Below are 19,974 nucleotides of genomic sequence, written 5' to 3'. Positions count from 1 at the left end.
AATAGTAACAGACCCACAGCCGCCAAGGACAGACATCGACATCACTGGTGATAAACACATAAACATCACTAGAGATCAAGACAGACTCGGTAGAGAATAGTAGCGCTCGGAGAGCAAAAACGCCCCTGGTATTGGAGTCTCCAGTGCATCATCAGGTCCAGGAAGGGAAGCTGCATATTCGACTTATTAGTTGATTATTCAATTTCTTCGTAGAATTTTTGTAGAAAGAGAATCGTGTTGTGGCAATGTATCCCGACAGGAAGTTTCTATTGCAAACACTACCTCTGCCTTCATGTTCACATTCCTTAGAATGATATTTTTGTAAATCACCACCTTTCCAATCTAAACAGACAAATTAATCAACACAAATAACTTTATCTCTACAAGACTTAATAAAAAACCAAACAAACTCCTATTTTGTGTGGGATTGACCCTTTTCAGTGCTTACTCTCGTAAGTCTTCCTATTCACACTAGCTACAGGTCCCTACATTAAATCTACTACCCTACTTGTGCCTCTTCAAGAAATTCTATCGAAGTATATAGCTCACTCTATAAGCTTTTTCTTTCTAGAGCTCTTGTTTGCTCATATGGCTTAGTGTTCTCGAGTTGGGATATCTTAGTTCTGAGTATATTAAGGACCATGCATGAGTTTGTAAGGATAACTTTGTGACCATACACGATATACTGGTATGCATGGTGTTTCAGAGCCGACTTCTAAGAATTCAAATATTTGAGATCGCGATAGTAGACACCAAGGATCTTGAACTGATCCTAATTCTGATTTTAGTCTCAAAGCTAACAGGATTCTTCAAAACTCTTTACTAATGAAAGCCTACATGTGAAATATGAGGTTGATGTATCTTATTGAAAACTTTGTTGTTACAACTTCTTGTCATAGTCGATTCTTGTGGGAAACGGACCTAACATATGATCCAAGAGAAATTCTCATCCATGGGTAATTCAGAGCCTCACAGTAAGGCCGCTAAACAATGATTTAGCTCGGACTTTGTACAATTATAACAAGACATCATAACGATGAAAAAATCAATGTCATTCGTATATTCTGCAAGTCTTGTCACCATTTCTCCTCGCATCACCTACAATCAACCTAAAGTGAAGCAAAAGATCTAAAGGATGACCATACGGCAATTTCTTAGTATTTGGGTTATTTTTAGGTATTTCCATTAAAAAAAATAATAAGAATTGGGTAAAGGAAAGTCTGAAAATAATGATATCTCTGTATGGGATGATAAAATTTCCATTTATGGAAACAACATGAAAAGCTCTTATGAGAGGTAGTAAGATGAGAACAAAGAGAAACTGAAACAAGATCCAAAACCAAAAACATGGATTGATTCCCTTTTGTATAAAAAGATAACCCCATACCAATAATACTCTCTTATCAATGCCTACTGCCCACCATGGGCTTTCCTAGTTTCTCCCATCACTGCTGCTGCTTCTTCTCCTGCAAGATTACATCATTAGTTGTTTCCATACAAACTATAACCTATTGCCATGTGCTAACTAACCTCTGGTTCAGCTGATTTCGATTCTTCGCCTTTCGGGTGGTTTTCATCACCTGAAACCAAAACCATGACTCTCTCATCAATTCTGTTTGCACCAAGTATAAGGTAGATATAGGGGTTGTTTAGTGTTTACCAAACACTTGTCAGTTAAGCGTTTATTGGTAAAAGCCACCACCCTCACTTATCTTATTGGGTAACATTCTCGGTCATTAAAACGGATTGTTGGTAAGATTTTTTTACCCCGTAAGTGCTTACAAGGTAAGTCTTCTTCCTTCCTTACCGGATAAGATTATCAGTCCTTGGTATACCTCTTACCGGGTAAAATTATTGGTCCTTGTCATGCTCATCCACTAAGGTAAGTGACACCCGGTAAGCGGATCAAACATGCACTATTCCTACGGATGATTCAATTATTTTTTTCTCTGAATATAAGATTGAAGGTGAAATGTATGAATACCTCCATCTTCGGGTAAATCAGAGGTCCAAAGAGTGAGGTTATCTCTCAAGAGCTGCATGATCAAGGTGCTGTCTTTGTAAGATTCCTCACTTAAGGAGTCCAACTCAGCAATTGCCTCATCAAAAGCTTGTTTAGCCAAATGGCAGGCCCTGCATGCAATTTGGTTACAATACTTATAAAGTTGACTTCATGCAATTTGGTTATGAAGTCGACTTCATGCAATTTGGTTACAATACTTTTAATACGAATATATAGAGATGTTGCATAAACATTACCTCTCGGGAGAATTCATAATCTCATAGTAGAAAACTGAGAAATTGAGTGCCAGGCCAAGACGGATTGGGTGGGTTGAAGGAAGGTCTGTATTTGCAGCAGCAGAAGCAGCCTACACCGAAAGATCAATAAAGAAATGTCGAATAAAGAATGTTAATCGCCCATACAAGATAATAAACCAAAAATTAGTACTATATACAAGTGTAAAACTGCATCTATATACTTTTATGGAGAGAAAAAACGTGCCTCATAGCCCTTCAATGACTGTTCAGCAGCATCCTTCCTTTCCTGGTCGGTCTTGAACTCAGCAAGGTACCGGTAGTAGTCACCTTTCCTGTGGATAATTTGAACATAAAAAACAAAATAAGAAGTTGAAATTTATAAAATAGGCGATAAGCATCAAGGAATATCGACACACTACATAGTTAAAAAAGATGGAATTTGGTAAAGTTTAATTCCTATCATGTGATAGGATAGGAGCTTATTTAATGCACTACTTGCATGTAAAAAGGAACTTATCATTATAGAGGTAGCATCAAACCAGAACGGTACATATTTAAAAAAACACGAAAATGGATGAATCAGATGCGATTTTACACTAACATCACATACAAAATCACATATGATTCAGGTGACCTAGCCGGCGACCTGAAGACCCTGCCACAAGTCGCGCGGACACTTTTTTGACCATTAATGTAAATTCACATGTGATTTTATATGTGATTTGCCCATTTTTGTTTTCTTTTAAACGGGTATCGTTCTCGTTTGAACCTGCCTCTATCATCATATGTACCTAAATATAACTTCCTTGCCTAAAAGATTCAATATGGTATGCTAGGACACCAAAAGGTAAGTTTGGAAAGCCTGCATATTTAAAAGATTAGAACTACAATCTGCAACAGAAAGATGGACAACAAAAAACTCAATTCTGGCAATTATGGTAGTATGATCAACAAGTTGATCAAAAGGAAGAAAAAGAGAGCGAGGAGAAAAGCACATATCACATCATACAATCACCAAAAAGTGAGTAATAGCATAACAAGTCAACATGACTCACATCTTGTAGTAGAAAACAGTAGCTTCTCCTGAGCCAGAAGAGGGTATCAGATGCTTATCTATGATATCGAGAATGTCACTGCAAATTTTGGAAAGTTCATCCTCAACCTTTTTACGATAACCCTTGATCAGGTTGACATTGCCTTCATTTCCTTTTGATTCCTCCTTTTGTTCAATTGATGACATAATACGCCAAGATGCCCTCCTTGCACCAATGACATTCTTGTATCCAACTGATAGGAGGTTGCGCTCTTCAACAGTAAGTTCAACATTAAGTTTTGCAACACTCTTCATACTTTCAACCATCTCTGTAATTACGAATCCAACATAATTATGACCATCATGACACACACGTACAGTCAAAGTATCTTCATTCAGATTAAGCTTCATCTTTACATTCCATTAAAGAAATTTCAAGAAGCCAGTCAAAAGTTCAGATGAGAGATGTGCTATGCAAGTTGATAAGCAAACTTCCAATTTGCCAACTTATCAATGATCAAATAGTGATCAAGAGTGGATTAGATTATACACAACAAATAAAAAAAATTCCAATTTTTACCTGTTGCCAGAAAAGAGACATTTCTAGTACTAAAAATACAATTTCCATGCGAAGTCATTTATAGAGATCATATTTGAATCCGTGAGAAATTTATTAACCTATATCCTCCTCAATCCTTGGCCCCGTTCCCCATTTCAGGTTCCGACTTATAACATATTACAGTATACAATATTAAAGAAACAACACATCAGGTATACATTTGTTTCCTAAAGCCAACATTACCCCACCCTGTTCTTCCTGTAATCCGTAATTCCGTATATAAACCATCCATGCCTTTTTTACCAAATTTTCAGTTAATATTCATCATTCAGCATGACTATAGTAGTATAGTGATACGGATCAAAACAGCATGATTCCAAATTGATCCAACGACAGAATCAAAGATCCATCTCACACACAAAGACGTAAAAAACACACACCAAATTTCAGTTAATCCATTATAAAGCATGCATACAGTGATACAGAAGAAAGCAACTTTGCAAGGCGACATCTTACACCATAAATGCTTATGTCATGACAAACACACGTTAACAAATACACTCGTACATATAAAATAGACAGAGGAAGTTGGTAGCAAATAATCCGCCCCTTCTGAACACCTAATTTTCAACTTTTTTGGACAGCATGCAGACAGTGGTGAAGATCAAAACAACATTCAAACATCCACCAAACACCAATGTACGTTAAGAGACCAAACACTCACATGTACAAATCAAGGTGAAGTTGATACAAATCATCCATCCGTTTTTACGCCAAATTTTCAATTGTTATGATTTTGTACAGCATTCATTAACTGATACTGATCAAAACGAAATTCCGATCAATCTAACATCCCAAGATCCATCTCAGAAAACAAATATGCACGTCAAAAAACACACCCTCACACATCCAAAATCAACAGATGAAGTTGATACCAAATCGTACACCAAATTTTCAACTGATATCCATTGTACAGCATACATTCAACATACCTAATCAAACTAACAGCAAAAGATCATATCCATCTCAAAAGACAAATGTACATAAAAACACAAACTCACACATCCAAAAATCAACAGATGAAGTTGATATATACCTTCATAACGCTCAGCTTGTTCGGCCAGCTTCGCCAAGTAAACATGATTTTCTCTTTCCTTTTCGTTCGACATTTTGTTGATTGATTCTGCAAGTATAATCGATCGATCGGATCACGAAATACCGTTGAGGATCAGGATGATGATGATCTAGAGAGGAGGTTATTAGGGAAAGAGGGAGTAATTAAAGATGGAGGAAGCATAAGACTAAATCTGGACCGTCGGCTTGGTTTGAAGAAATGGGGGAGAATAGCGCGCAAATCGTGTGGTCTCTTCGGGGGCTCGGGATCCCATTCTGTCGGGAAGTTGTACTTTCTATTTATATACGTTTTACTCCCCTCTATTTTTAAAAAGTACCTTTTTGAACCTATATTTTATATTAATGTGTTTTTACGAGTCATATTAATTATAGAGGGTTCAAGGATAATCGTAAAAAAATGAAAAAAACAAGAAACAACTTAATAACCATTCATTTGTACGGTATATACTTGTTCACACAAGAAATTTGTCCAAAATGCGCACACACACACACATACATATAAGTAATTGAAAATTTTTCATGCCTTCTATACACGTGTTTATATGCATATCAGAAAAAAAAAATTATATGCATATATATATATATATATATATATATATATATATATATAGTACAAATTAATGGTTATGCGATGTTTCTTAACTTTTATTTTTTAGGTTGTTGTTCTTAACCTCACTTTAATTACATACACGTAGAAAAACATATCCCATTTTATATAAATTGTTGAAAAGAATTCAAGAGTTTGTTGAGATTATTTTAATATACATACTTTATTTGTATATTTACAAATAATTAAATATTATAAACTATTTATGAGATTGGTTGTAGTAGTGTGTATGATCGGGTTGGAATCGAACCGATTGAAACCAAATAATAAAGATATGGAACAAAAAATCAAACCGAACGAAATTGGTTTAGATCTACAATCTGAACATTCATTATCACAAAATTGGTGATAAATTTATGATTATTGAGAAGTTTCGTGGCAATTTTGTGATTATTGAATGAAGACTTGGGATCATGTGAGACCAAGTAGGGATGGCAAAAAAAACCGAAACCGACGGTGAAAACCGAAAACCGAAACTTTCGGGCCGGGTTCGGGGACATTTTATCGGGGACGGGACGGGGATCGGGGACGAATTCGGGGATTTTAACGGGGACAGGGACGGTGATCACCGGCCCGGCCCGATATGTATATATATATATATATTTATTTTAATTTATATATATATATATATATATATATATTATATCTTTAAAAAAAGTAACATTAAATTTTTTTTAAAAATTATCCACTTTACCTCAACAACCCAAATAAAGCTCACGAAAAGTCTAGTTTATTTGTCAAAAACCATGATTTTAGTTGTATGATGTTCAAATTTTTGTTTAGTTTTATATTGTAATATAATACATTGTTTGTAATTGGTTCAATTATGTTTGAGACATTTAAACTTAGATCTTTAAAAAAATTGTAATTTACTTTTAATTRTGAAAATTAACATATTGTAATTTTTTTCATATCGGTTTCGGGTTCGGTTATAACCAACGATGAAAAAGAGAATTTTTACCCTTAATGGGTTCCCCAACGGGGATCGGGGAAACCGCGGGGACCCGATGGGGATCCCCGATAAGATCCCCGACGGGGATCGGGACGGTTTTAGCTATCGGTTTCGGGGACGGGGATACCAATACCCGACCCGAACCCGGCCCGTTGTCATTCCTAAGACCAAGAGTTTTTCGTGAAACCCATAAGACCAATTATCAACCCTTGGATTAAATCTACAATCTGAACATTCATTATCACAAAATTGCTACGAGATTTCTCAATAATCACAAAATTGTCACCGTGCAACTTTAGAACATTCGATCAATAGCTTATAAAGTTGATTAATGAAAATAAATTGGTCTTACAGGTCTCATGAAAAAATTTTGGTCTCACTTGAACCCAACCCTTTAATCAAATATGAATATATTATCCCTAATTTATTTAAAAGATAGTGCGTCCTCCCAACCCATATAAATTAAAATCCTAATTTTTTCCTATTTTATCTAACGTGTGTAGAATTTAATTGAAATTCCAATATTTTAATTCCAAACTTTCTTTAAAACCAAATTCAATTCTAAATCCCACCAAATCAAACAGGCCCTTACAGTCTTCCAAACTGAACGTTACATGACCTTTGCCGCCTATTCTTTCAAATGTAATTTCGAGTTACAAAATTGATCAAAAAGGAGCATAGAAACATGAAAAGATAGACGAAAACAAATTCGGATGAATGAATTCCTTTCCAAAAAAAATACTCGTGGCAGCAAAACTTGCTCTAATCTACAGCTCACAAACGCTTCGGTTTGTTTCACTCTCAAGCTTCTTTTTTATCTACGATACACTCATGCCAAAAATTTCAAGTGTAGAGCTTCTTTCACCTTGCGCCTTCGTTAGGAATCTGGTACCATCATCGTATGTGTCGTTTACATGTGGAGTCATTACCAGACTTGTATAACATCCAAGGAACGATTAACCTACATTGGCTGCAAGATTCATTTTCTTACAAACGGCTTTTGGCAAACAAGTATCCTCTGATCACTGCCATTTTCAAGATCGATCACCCTTGCCTCCCATCGTATTTGTGTAGCAATTGTACGAGCCTTCTCTATGGACCCCACTTCATCCGATAGAACAACCCATCCCTGGAAAACCACCAAAAATTGAATCACATTATGCTCACTAATCCAAACCAAAGCTAGTTTATCCCACCTCAAGTGGGGTCTGGGAAGGGTAAGATGTATGCAGACTTGACCTCTATCCCAAAGAGTAAAGTGTTGCATCAAGTTCACTATGGGAGGTAAAAGATTGCAGCAATTATGCTCGGATAAGTTGTACAATACAACAAACCATGGTAATGAAAAAAGAAACCCAAAGCAAGAAACAAAGAACCGATATAGGAACTAGAAGATACACATGAGGGCCGTCGATTAGCATGTTAAATCTTAGTTTTTGAACAGGCCCCAGATTACTCGCGCTTGGGACCTGGATTTATACAGTTCACCTCAATAAAGATCAATCTAATGTCTTTCAAAATCAGAAGTGGCTATTTAATTTCAGAATTTACCAAACAAAAACGACTCTCTGATATTCTTCTCACTTTGTCATTTTAAACATTTTTGTTGTTTTAATTTGTAACATTTTTTTAATATGATATTAAATTTTATATTACTTATTACTCATTTCAGACGATCTATAGTTTTCGTACAGACCAGGTGTAGCAGGGCCTCCAAAAAGATTGGAATGTCCCTGAATTACACATTGTGCTTCTAGTTTGAACCATTCAAAGATTTGTTTTCCATCTTTCATTTCATGGGTCCTATCTAAATTCTTCAAAGAACAGACCCACAACGGCATTTTTCTTTATCCTTGCACCATATACAAGACAAACGAAAATGTTGGATGTAAATAGCCTAGATGAAGATCCTTACCTCAGGACGTAGGATACGATCCATCTCGAATAGTAAGTTTGTGATGCTGCATCGTTCCGACATAAGGTATGAGAGGAGCCCATTCGCGTGAAGCATGTCGTATGTCCGTGGGTAAGTAGGGAAGGGTTCACACCTGCAGTTGAATATGGTCCACATAAGCAATAGAAAGTTGAGGATATTTACATCATATGCCCATGGCAGTTGCTCACAACCATCGACTAGAAGCAACATTCAACATTCAAGTCTTCGTGCAAAATTTTCGACCACATTCAAGTTTCCTAAACTTAGGGGCCGTTTACCAAACGCTTTCCCGCTAAGTAAAATTTTCAACATATCACTTACTTACCGGGTAATATTTTAGTCCACCAAAACGGCATCGTATGCAACAATTGACCCGATAAGCGTTAACCATGGTAAGAGTCCTGCTCTCACTTACTAGGTAAGAATCTTGGTCCATGCAGCTCTTACTGGGTAAGATTCTTGGTCCTACCATATTCATCCGATAAGGTAATGTGACTGGGTAAGCGTTTAGTAAACGGCCCCTTAGAGGAGAAGCATATGCTCATGTACCCTGGTCATAATATGTTGACAAAAATGTTTGCAGAACATTCCAACTCAGATATACTCCCCATCCGAAATAAAGAACATTTTTTTCTCAGAAAGTAAGATTTGGTCTTTCTGATGAGCGGATCACCACAAGTCGCTCTTAGTATATTAATTATAAGAATTGAAATTCATTTTATCACCATACATGTAAAAGAGATTGCTTTTGTATGGATTTTATAGAAAAGATTTAAGTTATCATTTGTTCATGAAAAAGCATGTTTGAACGACACTAATCTGGTCGGCTAAAATAGCAAGTTATGAGAAGAAATACATCATAAAAAACTGTAGCATTCTAGTTGATAAGTTCCCAAAATAAATTTCTTAAAAAGCCTACAAAATGATGTTAATTTTGCTTAAAGTTCGAGGGGAGGCTTGTTTCACTAGGGGTGGACTTATGGAGGGAGTAACACGTACAAGGAATTAGGAACCAAGTCCTTACCAATCATGCAAAACACCAGCAAAACCTTGATGGAGTATGACTGGGAGCGTGTTACTTGCTCTGATAGGCACAACATTCATCACCCACACTGATTTTCCTTCTTCCAGAAATGCAGCGTTCAAACCACCATAATGCGCATTCATGTCCATCACATTTCTTATCATATTATATGGAGGTAATGGATCCTCATCACCCGGCCTTTTAGGATGATCAGAAAAAATCAAGGGTGTAAGTAAAGACCAGTAGTTTCTTAAAGCTGATAATGAAGATTCAAAGTCTTCATAGAATTCATCCTGCTGAACTCCTGTAGACAGATGTAAACATTGTAGGTGTAAGAATAGTTGGTTGGAGTGTTGAACCTACGCATCAGCTAAAAAATAAATTAAACAGAACTGGAACAATGCTTTCCATAAATTTCAAGCTCAGCAGGGATCATCTGGGAACCAGAAGACCTGTTCTGAATGGGAACCCAGCGCTTGCTTGTAGTCCCTCCCACACAAGATGCAAGTGGCTGATAATAGGACTGAATATCCTCCCTTTCTTCTCTACAAGGAGGGATAGCACCCTGCACGCTACAATCAAGAACGAGATAGATTTCAACAAAAAATTCCTTAAATATTTACCTAGAACTGGGAAAAGGGGAAACTAATGATAAATAGAAGGTGAATTATACATTATGCGATACAATAGTGGAGAAGTTAAGTGACACTTCCAAAAGGAAGAATGCAATCACATTGCATAAGAAAGAAAAAAAATCCTTCATGATGAACAATGAGAAACGTAAGATCAAAGTCAAGACATGCGTACTTCTACTAGCCTTTACCTAGATGAGTAGCATTGGGCATCAATGGTTTTCTGCCAGATGAAAGTTTCTTCTTGCTGAGCTATAAATGTCCAACAGATTTTCCGAGCAAATTCTTCAATAGGGCTGGCCATGCTTCCCTTCTTTGTACTTAATGAACTCCCATGTAAAACAAAGTAACCTCCAGGCTTAAGTATTCGGTCAGCTTCAATAAGCAACAATCCATCTGATTCATGAAAATCTTTGTTAGGAAGAAAAGAACAGTACTTTTACACTAGTTACAGGGAGTAGGAACATTGGGAAGTGGATCTTTCTACTATGAATAAATAAGCATCAACTGATATGGAAGATTTGGAAAAAGAAACATGACACTAAGAATGGAAGGAGCCATAATTTAGCACCTGAAACATAATTCAATAAAGTGATTAATTTCTCTGAAGGATGTCTATAAGATGATAACAGATCCGAGGTAAAGCAGGGGTGACATTGGCATTTGCATTATAGTTCATTTAACAAGTAAACATACGACTAGATAGAACCAATAACTACTAAATATTTGAGAAAATCCAGTAGAACTGCAAGTCAGGTACCAACTCATCCTGGATTGTCTTTATAGTTCCAAAAAGATATTGTCAAGTAAATAGAGAGCAAGGAGTAGAAAAACTATATGTGGTTGATGGAAAAAGGGTTAGGATATAATTCTTTTTAAAATTTGAGTTGTAGAAATCAAACATAAAATACTAACCACCAACATAAGTACATACACCTTTTAAATATGAAACGGCTTTCACATCTATGAACTATGGTGCAGCCAAAGGTCAATCATCCAAGACAAGAATGTGTTCATGGGTATGAAGAAATAATAACCCAACTGGCGAAAGTACCTTTGTCATCCCACAGAATACCACATTCTGCACAGTGAACCATGTCATATGACAATGCTGGAAACGGAAGCTGCCTAGAATTGAAGTTGCCAATTATTGCTGGAAGACCTCTTTCAAGGGATATCTGAACTTGGCTACCAGTTAACTCATATGCAGCCATACAAACAGGCATTAGTTTAAGTGAGAGCAAATGAGCCCCAAAGCTACCAAACCCGCAACCAACATCAAGTACTGTGCGCACCTGTTAACAGCATTTAAAGTGAATCACCCAAGGCATAATAAAATTGCTTTTCCCCCAAAAAGAGGTGAAGTACACTGATGATCATATATTCATTTGTTATAGAGTCTATAAACAGAGGTTCCATATAGCTAATGAAGAAAATCCATTGCGCATCATAAGCTCAGCGCTACAAATGAAATCATCATTAAATTCAATTAAGAAAAGCTGTGGAGTATCTGTCAATACTTACACCAGCTTGATGAAATTCCGCATCACTTCCCAGTCCTATCATCTCCGCAACTTGATGGGAGTAATCTTTGACACCATCAAACGTCAATCCGTCATCTGAGTGGAAAGAAATTTGGTTCTCTTCCATTAGCATTAACCTAAAAGAAGATTCAAGGGAATATGTCAAAAAAAGCTATAATAAAATTCACAATATTCCAGTGCGTTAGTGAGTGTTAGTATAGTTTAAGAAGTATGAGTGGGCCAGTGGGGTGCTTGTTAAATACTAAGGGTTCCAACTCATATGTCGAAGAATTAACTGAAACTTGAGACTGACACTTGTTTTTAATACAGGGCCATGTGATGCCCCAGGTTTTCAGGGCATATATTGGTCACGGCAGAGTGCTTGCATCATGACTTTAATTTATCTTTCGAGTAAAACAACTCTGATATTATTGATTACATAGTTGAAAATTTTAATAAGTTACTTGACATGGGGTTAGCACTGCTTGCTAACAGTGTCTAAATTAAGTAAATAAAGTTGTATCCATGAGAGAAATAACTTAAGGTTTCCTATTTTCACTTATTTATCCAACTTCACATTAAAAAAGAAAATACCTTTTCGTCATGCTCCCTGAAGAAAGGAATTGGTCTTTGGTTATCTTCACATTTTCATTCCATATCACATCTCTACCAACTGGCCAACTCAGGGGTGTTTTATAGTCCTTTGGAGGACGAACCAAACAGTACGGTTCACCTTGTGATACTTCACAATGTCGATCAAACTCCAAACCATTTTTAAACCCAGTTAAAAGATTCGCAGACACGTTGTAGCAAGGAACGTAGTGCTCCTTTTCCTTTCCACAGATCCTAAGCTCCTTCAGGTTACTAACCCCTAAAGATAAACTAGTTAAATCCACATAGTCATTTACCGCTTGCTCTTTTAGTCTTCGGTAGTTTGCATAAATGTCTGGTTTCACAGTCAATGTGACTGAGTCAAAGGAACTAGAAGAAGACGAACCTGACAAAATAATAAGTACAAAAACACTAACTAGACAAAGGATTAACCATATCCTTGGCAATCTAGGTCCAAAAACCATACAAAGTTTTTTGATCAAGCGCCTTCTCATATCCAAATGCGCAACCCACTTCCACAACTTGGCTTCCAGAAGCACTATAAAACTACCGTTTCACCTTAAACTTCTAAAAAATACGTCACGTATCATAACATAAAATCTCTCGGAAGTACTATCACTTGGGAAATAGTTAATTTTCAAAGGCTAATTGGATTTATCTACGATCATGACAGCAAATAGCAAAATCCCATGACATCAAACCCTCAAATCGAGATTAAACACTCGATGGATATCAGTGAAGTAGATTGAGCAACCAATCACACTCAGAATCCTCAATTCCAGAACCAAACAATTTCCAGTTCAATCAACCAAATGACAGCAGAAATTTCTTCAGATCAACCTACAATTGTCATCAGAAGTTCGTATTATAACCTAATATAATATCAAAATCCAAAAGAATAGACACAATTTTACAAGTGGCACCAAAAATTCATACTTCTTCACAGAATGGAGATGGATCTGAAAGGACCAGATACAGATAAAGCCAATGAATAGAACTCAAACACGCCTCCAAAATGTAATAAATACACAGTTAGACACACCAATCTTAAGAGACGATGAAAAATCCGATAACCACCGTAATGATTAGGGTTTTCAAGCAATTACGAGGGCGTTGAAAGTGTTGAATAGATAGAGAGGAATGTATATACGTACATGCATAGATTCGATTAAGCTTTTTCTGGGGATAAAGCTCAATAGTAGTTGTGATTCGCCATTGACAATGAGAGAGAGATAGAGAGCAGTTTTTTAGGGGGAGAAAGAGAAAGACAGTCCAGTAATTTCGGTTAATCGTTTTCATTTCTCTATCTTACTTTTTATTATTCATTTTGTTGATTCTTTTATTTTTTGTTACACATTGTTTGTTACGCATCATATGTTAAACATTTTTACATTTAAAATTTGATAGAAAATATTATAACGGTAATTTTTACAGTGTTTTTGTTGCAAAAGTTCAGCTTTTTTTTATCTTCACAATATTTTGTTGTGAATGTTCGAGTGTAAAAATGTTGTTTTACGAAAACAACTTTATCTTACGTAAACCCAATCCTGAGATAAAGAAAATCTTTATAATATTTCCACCAATAACATGGAGGCTAAAATGTTTATGAAGAGAATTAATATTTTAATAATATAATCAATTTTATAATCTTCAAAATAAAAAATCTATTTGAGTTAGATGTAATTTTTTTTATCGAGATTTGAAGTTTTGATTCTTCATTTTGGAGAATCCAGTGGAGATGCTACTCACTAATTCACTTACTCATAGTATTGGTTAACAAGAGCAACTTCAACACAATGAAATTATCTGAATTTGAAGAACTTTCCAAAAATGATTACTGAAGAAAGGACAAATGATTTTTTTTTCTACAGATGAGAATCCTTAGAATTAAATGGGGGACTTTCTTTTGAGAATTTATGAAATTATGATAACTTTGACAACTTGTACATAATATGTTATTTCATATGATTCTTTTTCATCTAAGATTAAGATTTTAAATATTTGAAGCCGGAGATAAGAGAGAGAGAGAGAGGAGGGCTATTTTTAATTTTTTTAAACTCAAAAATATATAATTAATTTAATTATGTTGGAGTTAGTTGATCAAAACAATTTAAGCAAATAGAGGTCGTTGACCTGTTTTAATTTATATTTAGTCATTAATATATAATATGTCACCCTCAAAGTTTGGTAGCTTGAGAACCGTTAGACGACTTAAATTTTAAATTGATTTTTCCCCTTATTTTTTCTAGATAAAAACGACATTATCAAACATATTTTGAATTTATGAGAAAAAACGAATATTTCAAATATGTATCATTAATTCTCCATATATTTTAAAACATACCCATACCCTATCTATTTAATGGCTTCCCCTCGTAGATTGTTCAGATAAAATTTTACAGATCTTATATGATATCATAGGCAATTATTTATTAATCTGCCTCCATTGAAAGTCCCATATCGGCTAAATTGAACCATTTAGAGAATGTTTAACAGTTGTTGAATGATTTGATGCATAATGATTAAAATACTCTCATAATATAGTGTAAAATGAAGTATATTTGTTCGGTAACTTTTTACAATAAAATTAGGACGCTTAATGGTTAAAAGAGACCATGATACAAAATCATTCAGAGGGTTTTAAAACAATTAAAAGACAGACTTTTCTTTTGCCAAACAAGATTCACCTCCTAACAATTAAGAGGCTATCTCTTAATGGAACTATTAAGAGGTAAACAAACAACCCCTTATCCTCATTTTCTTATGTGAGTTTCAATTTTGGATCATCCCAGATGCACCATAAAAATGGCAAAAATGGATTTCCATTCAAAGACTTCCTTCTTATTGCATACAATAGTTCTAAAATAGTAAAATTTCAGGGGAAAAAAAGAATGTTACATATGGAACATGAAGCTACAGATTAAATTCGTGTTCAACACTTAGCACGTTGTCGACGTTGAGGCACAAGCTCTGAGCGAATCGAGAAGAATATCCTCGTTTAGCGACCGGCCTGCACAACTCAAAAGTAAGGCCAGTTCCATTGATTTACTTACCAGATTATGAATTTATTAGTTTACCTATGAACACGATTTTATTCGTTTGCTTTTCACCCTTTTTCCATTTTCGAGCAGGAACTATTTCGTAGATCTCCCTCACAGCCTGCAAATTCAAGACATCCAACAACCGTTTCATAGTCGAGAGTTCTTGAATGATGGTACAAATATACTAGGAAGTGCTTGTGCCGCACAGCAAATTGACGTTTTTATTTATACTTTTTTTGCTTAAAGAGTTGCATAACGATGTGTCTAGTACATGGGACAGGACAGGACAGAAACAGGTCCTACATTTGGTGCACTATTAGACTCGGACAGGACGCGATTGAAATAAGTGGAACAAAAACCAGGAAGATGGGACAAAATCGGTAAATTACTAAAACTATAACCCTAAAACCTTCTACAAATTCTTTCACCCGCCTACCTCACTCTCGCATGTCCAGTTCTGTCCAGTCCAATCTTGTCTGTGTACCATTAAAACGGGTTTCATGTATGAATGATTACCTGTACTGTATGTAGTTCATCAGAATTTAAGACACTTAGAACACCTTTGCAGCGGTACACATCCATATCATATTTCTTATCCCAAAGGAGCTCCTCAAGCCATATACGCACCTGCGGGAATGCACAACGATGTAATACAAAATCTATGTGGAAGCGAAAATGAAAATTGTAGTAAAAGCAAAAGCTCTACGCCAATGGCCAACTTTCCAGGGGGGCTAGGAAATGTTTCAAATTTTACATCAGTAAGACCAACATAGTGATGATGACATCATTGGAGGCATACGCGATATGAGACGGGTCACGAAAGCTTGCAAGACGGTTTGCAAAAAGTTTGGCAAACCTGAGCCAAGGGCAGCTTGTCAGCCAAACTTATAAACCCCATATGAACCATTTAAGGCTGTCTGTTAGCAGCTTAATGAGCTTAATGGGACACACAGCTTATTCAGTCAGCTATATATGACTGTTTGGTAGTGATTTAATGATATAGAAAGTGGCTTATTCAGTCAGCTATATATGACTGTTTGGTAGTGGTTTATTCAATAAGCTTCTAGGGGGAGCTTTATGCAGAAAGCCAAGATTTTTCTGAACCTGCCCCTCCCAATTAAAAAAAGGTCCTTCGATCTACCGAAAAACCCTTCAAACAAAAACATTTCCAATCTATACACACCGATTAATCCACACACAGACAATTTTATACATAACGGTCTTAATAGAAAACCAACCAAACAGCCCCTTAGTATAAATTATAATCTTCATTTTATTCCAATTTTATAAAGAGGGTTTAGTCGTTATTTTAGTTAAATTGTATAATTTTAATTTATATGAGTTTACAGAGCTGAGCCTATAGAAGCCATGAGATGGTATACTGTTCATGGTATTTTGAAACCGATGATAATAATGAACCCTAACATCTATTGATCATTTACATTCTTCTGGCAAGCAATTGGTCTTCACAAAGCTGAAAGCATACTACAAATTATGAATTACTGGTCAAAATACCTTATCAAGATCAACCGGCTGTGTATAACAAACACACATAGTCCTCACACCACTATCATGAAGATCCGTAGTAGTTAGTGACTTGTTTTCTTCTAGTAACTGTTCCAGGTGAGCGGCATGCTGAAATGTAAATAGAAATCGTGGGCAAAAAATCATAGCCATCAAAATTCACATATAAATCATTAAGCAAATAAATAATTTGGAACGAGAAGGCAGGACGAATCACTAACCGAAGCATCATACGCACTGCAATTTAATACTATGGACATATCTACTTGACACATCACAGAATGAACGATATTAGCAAGTGAATTAATATTATGCAACTCCTTCTCGAGTTCCTCTAGAGCATCTGGAGAAACCAGATCAATCTTGTTAAGAATTACAACATCCTACAACAAACGATGGAAGACAATGAGCAAGTGAAAGGTTCGGAAATCTTCAAAGCTAACATATGATATGACCATCAAACAAATTATGGTGAATGGTGAAAAGTATCATCCAGTCCAAAGACCATAGGTCTACCGGAAGTTCTACTAGGAATTATTGAAGTTCTAAGCAAGATGAGTTGGCATCTTGACTTGACTTCTTGAAATCTTATGTGAATTAGCATTGAAAACAGACTTCATCTGAACAAGCCAAGCTTGGCATGATATGAGCCAATAAAGTACACAATCAATTAGAAATAAAACACACACACACATATGTATGCATACATATGCTTCTTAAAGTTGCAGTTCGTTGAAAAATATATTAAAATTTTCTCATGGGGAAAAACGCACTTACTTGAGTAAGATGTTATCAGCCATGATCGGCGTGAGTGCATGACTCAGCGCAAGAGCACACCTAAAAATTATGTGTTCAAAATTTAAATTAGCACTTACTGCGAATGCTATCTGTAAGAAGGCTTCAGGAAACGTGGACGAGTCTTCATGCTTCTTGAGCTGAAAACGAAGATTTTTGGCATCTACAACCTGCCCGAGGATAAATTTCAGCGATATATAGACTTATGCAGCCAAGTTAATTCACAAATCCCAACACAGTAAAGAAGCATTATCAAGCTAATTCACATGTGATGTAGTCGACGCCTTTTGCCACCAAGAACACTTACCATGTTTCTAAACAAAAGGGTTGTACAGCAAGGGTTGCAGCAAAATGAGAGACATTCTTTTATGCATAAAATGGAACAGTGGTGGCGGTTAACATTTTAGACTCACGGTTTGTATATGAGCGTTTAGCTTATTAGCTAAATAACGGAAAAGAGGCAGTCGCTGATCTTAAGCTCATTTGGAGCAAGAATTCAGCAAAAACCCGCAATTAAATTTCTATTATGCAGTTAAAAGCAAACATTTAACTTTACATTGGAACAAGAAACTTACAGTGATAATGGAGTCAAGCTTGACTGCTGATTCTAATTGATCATCCAGCCAAAGAACAGACGCAAGAGGAGCAGGGTTTGCCAGCCCTGTGGTCTCTAGTAATATATGATCCAATCTACATACACAGAAATATAATAAATAAATACTTCTTTTAGAATGTAGATGTAATTTTTCATGAGCAATCATTCCAAAATTCTAGAGAACCCACTTACAAATTACGACATGCAACTTAACAACTAACACAAACACACGTATGATGATAGGAAGAACCAAAAATCAAAAGACAATTCTTACACAACTCATTTCTAATCCGTACCTGTGTTCAAATGATTGATATGCCATTGGATACATGAAGGCTAATCTATACATAGAACATGTGTACTTTTACATAAACAAGATATATCAAAATGTGATATACCAATACCATCTCACGTATTATTCGATAAAAACAAGCATACTAACAAAATTCATAACAAACCAACACAAAAGAATACTCATCAGAAATACACGCAAGCCGTACAGAACTGTTATATGAAGCCACATGATATATCGCATATGCAATTCCAACAGAAACACAAGCTCCAACCAAAATAAGAGAAGTCTCTTTAGAAGGGAATTACCTTTCCTTCCTGTCAACAAGTTGTTCCAATGCTTGAACCAAGCTGTGTTTCACAGTGCAGCAAATGCAGCCATTTGCAAGCTCAACCCATTCTTCGACAAGTGCACCTCCTTCACCTTCATTGATCATTGCTCTTTCAACTCCAATTTCCTCCCCAAACTCATTCAATATAACAGCTATCCTCTTTCCATGTTGTCCATTCAATATATTATTAACCAGCTGAAATGAAATCAACAATCACAACACATAACAAAAGAAAGTTATAAATGGAAATATCATCATTACCAAGGAAATGAACATCCGGATATACACATTTCCAGAATGGACGTTTAAGAGATGAATTGCTTAAGCCTATAATTCCAAACGATCAATTGTTTTAGGGTTCCAAAATGACGTACAAGTTAATGGGCATAGCGCACTATATCTTTTCGACAACATTTTTTGCCATCAAACTCCCAAACATTCAAAGAAAAACTTCAAGCATACCCACCCATAACAAAATTGGGTATGCAGTGATTGCCAATCTATTTTCAAAAAATTCCCAGCTGAAAGCTTAACCTAAGATAAACTTCCCTGATTGTACTTCCTTATTCAATAACTAGGGTATAGTTTGCGACTTAGCAACGATCATATATCCACAAACGGCCTCTATATCGGTACAAACACTCCATAGTTAACTCCATTATGAGAAAGTACATTACAACAGTGCTAAAATGATAAAAGATACTGATAAGATCGAATTAGCAACAGTACAGTGGATTTGCCAGCTCCGAGATAGCCGGTGATGACAGTCACGCCGACCGGTGGAAATTCTTCTACGTTTTCATGCTCTTGGAGAGACTGATTGAACGATTTATGGTCTAGGGTTTCGTTGATCTCGACGGCGAGAGGCGGGTCTTCCTCTTCTTCCTCCATTTCTGTGTTCGTCGTGCGATTTTTCCAGTCAATCGAAAACCCCTGTTTTGTTGTTCCGGTCTTTAAACCTTTTTATGTTCAAATTTCAGTTCTTCCCCTTTAGTTTGAAAAATGATTATTACACCCCTTCTATTGTTAGCATATCATCAAGGCCAAAATACAACAAAGAAATTGTAGTGAAAAGATCCTCTATTGTTAGCAAACCATTAAATTGAAATTATCCAAACGTATATA

General features: G+C 35.9%; 3 protein-coding genes across 3 annotated transcripts; all 3 read right to left on the bottom strand.

Annotated features, from left to right (window-relative positions):
• Window positions 1-1,331: 1,331 nt before the first annotated feature.
• On the bottom strand, window positions 1,332-5,023 carry LOC112524162 (14-3-3-like protein GF14 iota). The gene is made up of 7 exons (XM_025133852.1): window positions 4,948-5,023; window positions 3,315-3,621; window positions 2,504-2,591; window positions 2,260-2,369; window positions 1,985-2,133; window positions 1,531-1,580; window positions 1,332-1,466 (listed from the first exon to the last, which is right to left on the bottom strand). The coding sequence occupies exons 1-7, from the start codon at window positions 5,018-5,020 to the stop codon at window positions 1,446-1,448; spliced, it is 798 nt and encodes a 265-aa protein (XP_024989620.1). The 5' UTR covers window positions 5,021-5,023; the 3' UTR covers window positions 1,332-1,445.
• Window positions 5,024-7,144: 2,121 nt separating this feature from the next.
• LOC112525660 (probable methyltransferase PMT5) lies at window positions 7,145-12,765 on the bottom strand. Its single transcript, XM_025135878.1, has 8 exons — window positions 12,254-12,765; window positions 11,661-11,796; window positions 11,191-11,431; window positions 10,328-10,532; window positions 9,898-10,076; window positions 9,505-9,805; window positions 8,460-8,592; window positions 7,145-7,673 (listed from the first exon to the last, which is right to left on the bottom strand). The coding sequence occupies exons 1-8, from the start codon at window positions 12,763-12,765 to the stop codon at window positions 7,524-7,526; spliced, it is 1,857 nt and encodes a 618-aa protein (XP_024991646.1). The 3' UTR covers window positions 7,145-7,523.
• A 2,300-nt stretch (window positions 12,766-15,065) lies between these two features.
• LOC112525490 (COBW domain-containing protein 1) lies at window positions 15,066-19,768 on the bottom strand. Its single transcript, XM_025135639.1, has 9 exons — window positions 19,579-19,768; window positions 18,827-19,044; window positions 18,207-18,321; window positions 17,712-17,801; window positions 17,058-17,219; window positions 16,828-16,947; window positions 15,829-15,939; window positions 15,349-15,430; window positions 15,066-15,281 (listed from the first exon to the last, which is right to left on the bottom strand). The coding sequence occupies exons 1-9, from the start codon at window positions 19,738-19,740 to the stop codon at window positions 15,211-15,213; spliced, it is 1,131 nt and encodes a 376-aa protein (XP_024991407.1). The 5' UTR covers window positions 19,741-19,768; the 3' UTR covers window positions 15,066-15,210.
• Window positions 19,769-19,974: the final 206 nt, after the last annotated feature.

The sequence above is a fragment of the Cynara cardunculus genome (assembly GCF_001531365.2).
Source record: "Cynara cardunculus var. scolymus isolate 2C chromosome LG 13, CcrdV1, whole genome shotgun sequence".
Classification (NCBI taxonomy): Eukaryota; Viridiplantae; Streptophyta; class Magnoliopsida; order Asterales; family Asteraceae; genus Cynara; species Cynara cardunculus.
Note: the sequence above shows the minus strand (reverse complement) of the source record. Positions and strands in the feature narration are given on the sequence as shown.

What these genes read in the sequence shown, in the direction of transcription:
- LOC112525660 (XM_025135878.1), bottom strand. Translation starts at nt 12,765, where the DNA reads ATGAGAAGGCGCTTGATCAAAAAACTTTGTATGGTTTTTGGACCTAGA. An exon ending in TCAGGGAGCATGACGAAAAG is followed by an intron (nt 11,797 to 12,253) that starts GTATTTTCTTTT and finishes ATCTTCTTTTAG; the next exon opens with GTTAATGCTAATGGAAGAGA. An exon ending in CGGAATTTCATCAAGCTGGT is followed by an intron (nt 11,432 to 11,660) that starts GTAAGTATTGAC and finishes TGCTGTTAACAG; the next exon opens with GTGCGCACAGTACTTGATGT.
- LOC112524162 (XM_025133852.1), bottom strand. Translation starts at nt 5,020, where the DNA reads ATGTCGAACGAAAAGGAAAGAGAAAATCATGTTTACTTGGCGAAGCTG. An exon ending in ATTATGAATTCTCCCGAGAG is followed by an intron (nt 2,134 to 2,259) that starts GTAATGTTTATG and finishes AATTGCATGCAG; the next exon opens with GGCCTGCCATTTGGCTAAAC. An exon ending in TGATTTACCCGAAGATGGAG is followed by an intron (nt 1,581 to 1,984) that starts GTATTCATACAT and finishes TTTTGGTTTCAG; the next exon opens with GTGATGAAAACCACCCGAAA.
- LOC112525490 (XM_025135639.1), bottom strand. Translation starts at nt 19,740, where the DNA reads ATGGAGGAAGAAGAGGAAGACCCGCCTCTCGCCGTCGAGATCAACGAA. An exon ending in CTTGTTGACAGGAAGGAAAG is followed by an intron (nt 18,322 to 18,826) that starts GTAATTCCCTTC and finishes CTGTGTATGTAG; the next exon opens with ATTGGATCATATATTACTAG. An exon ending in GCAGTGCGTATGATGCTTCG is followed by an intron (nt 16,948 to 17,057) that starts GTTAGTGATTCG and finishes TTTACATTTCAG; the next exon opens with CATGCCGCTCACCTGGAACA.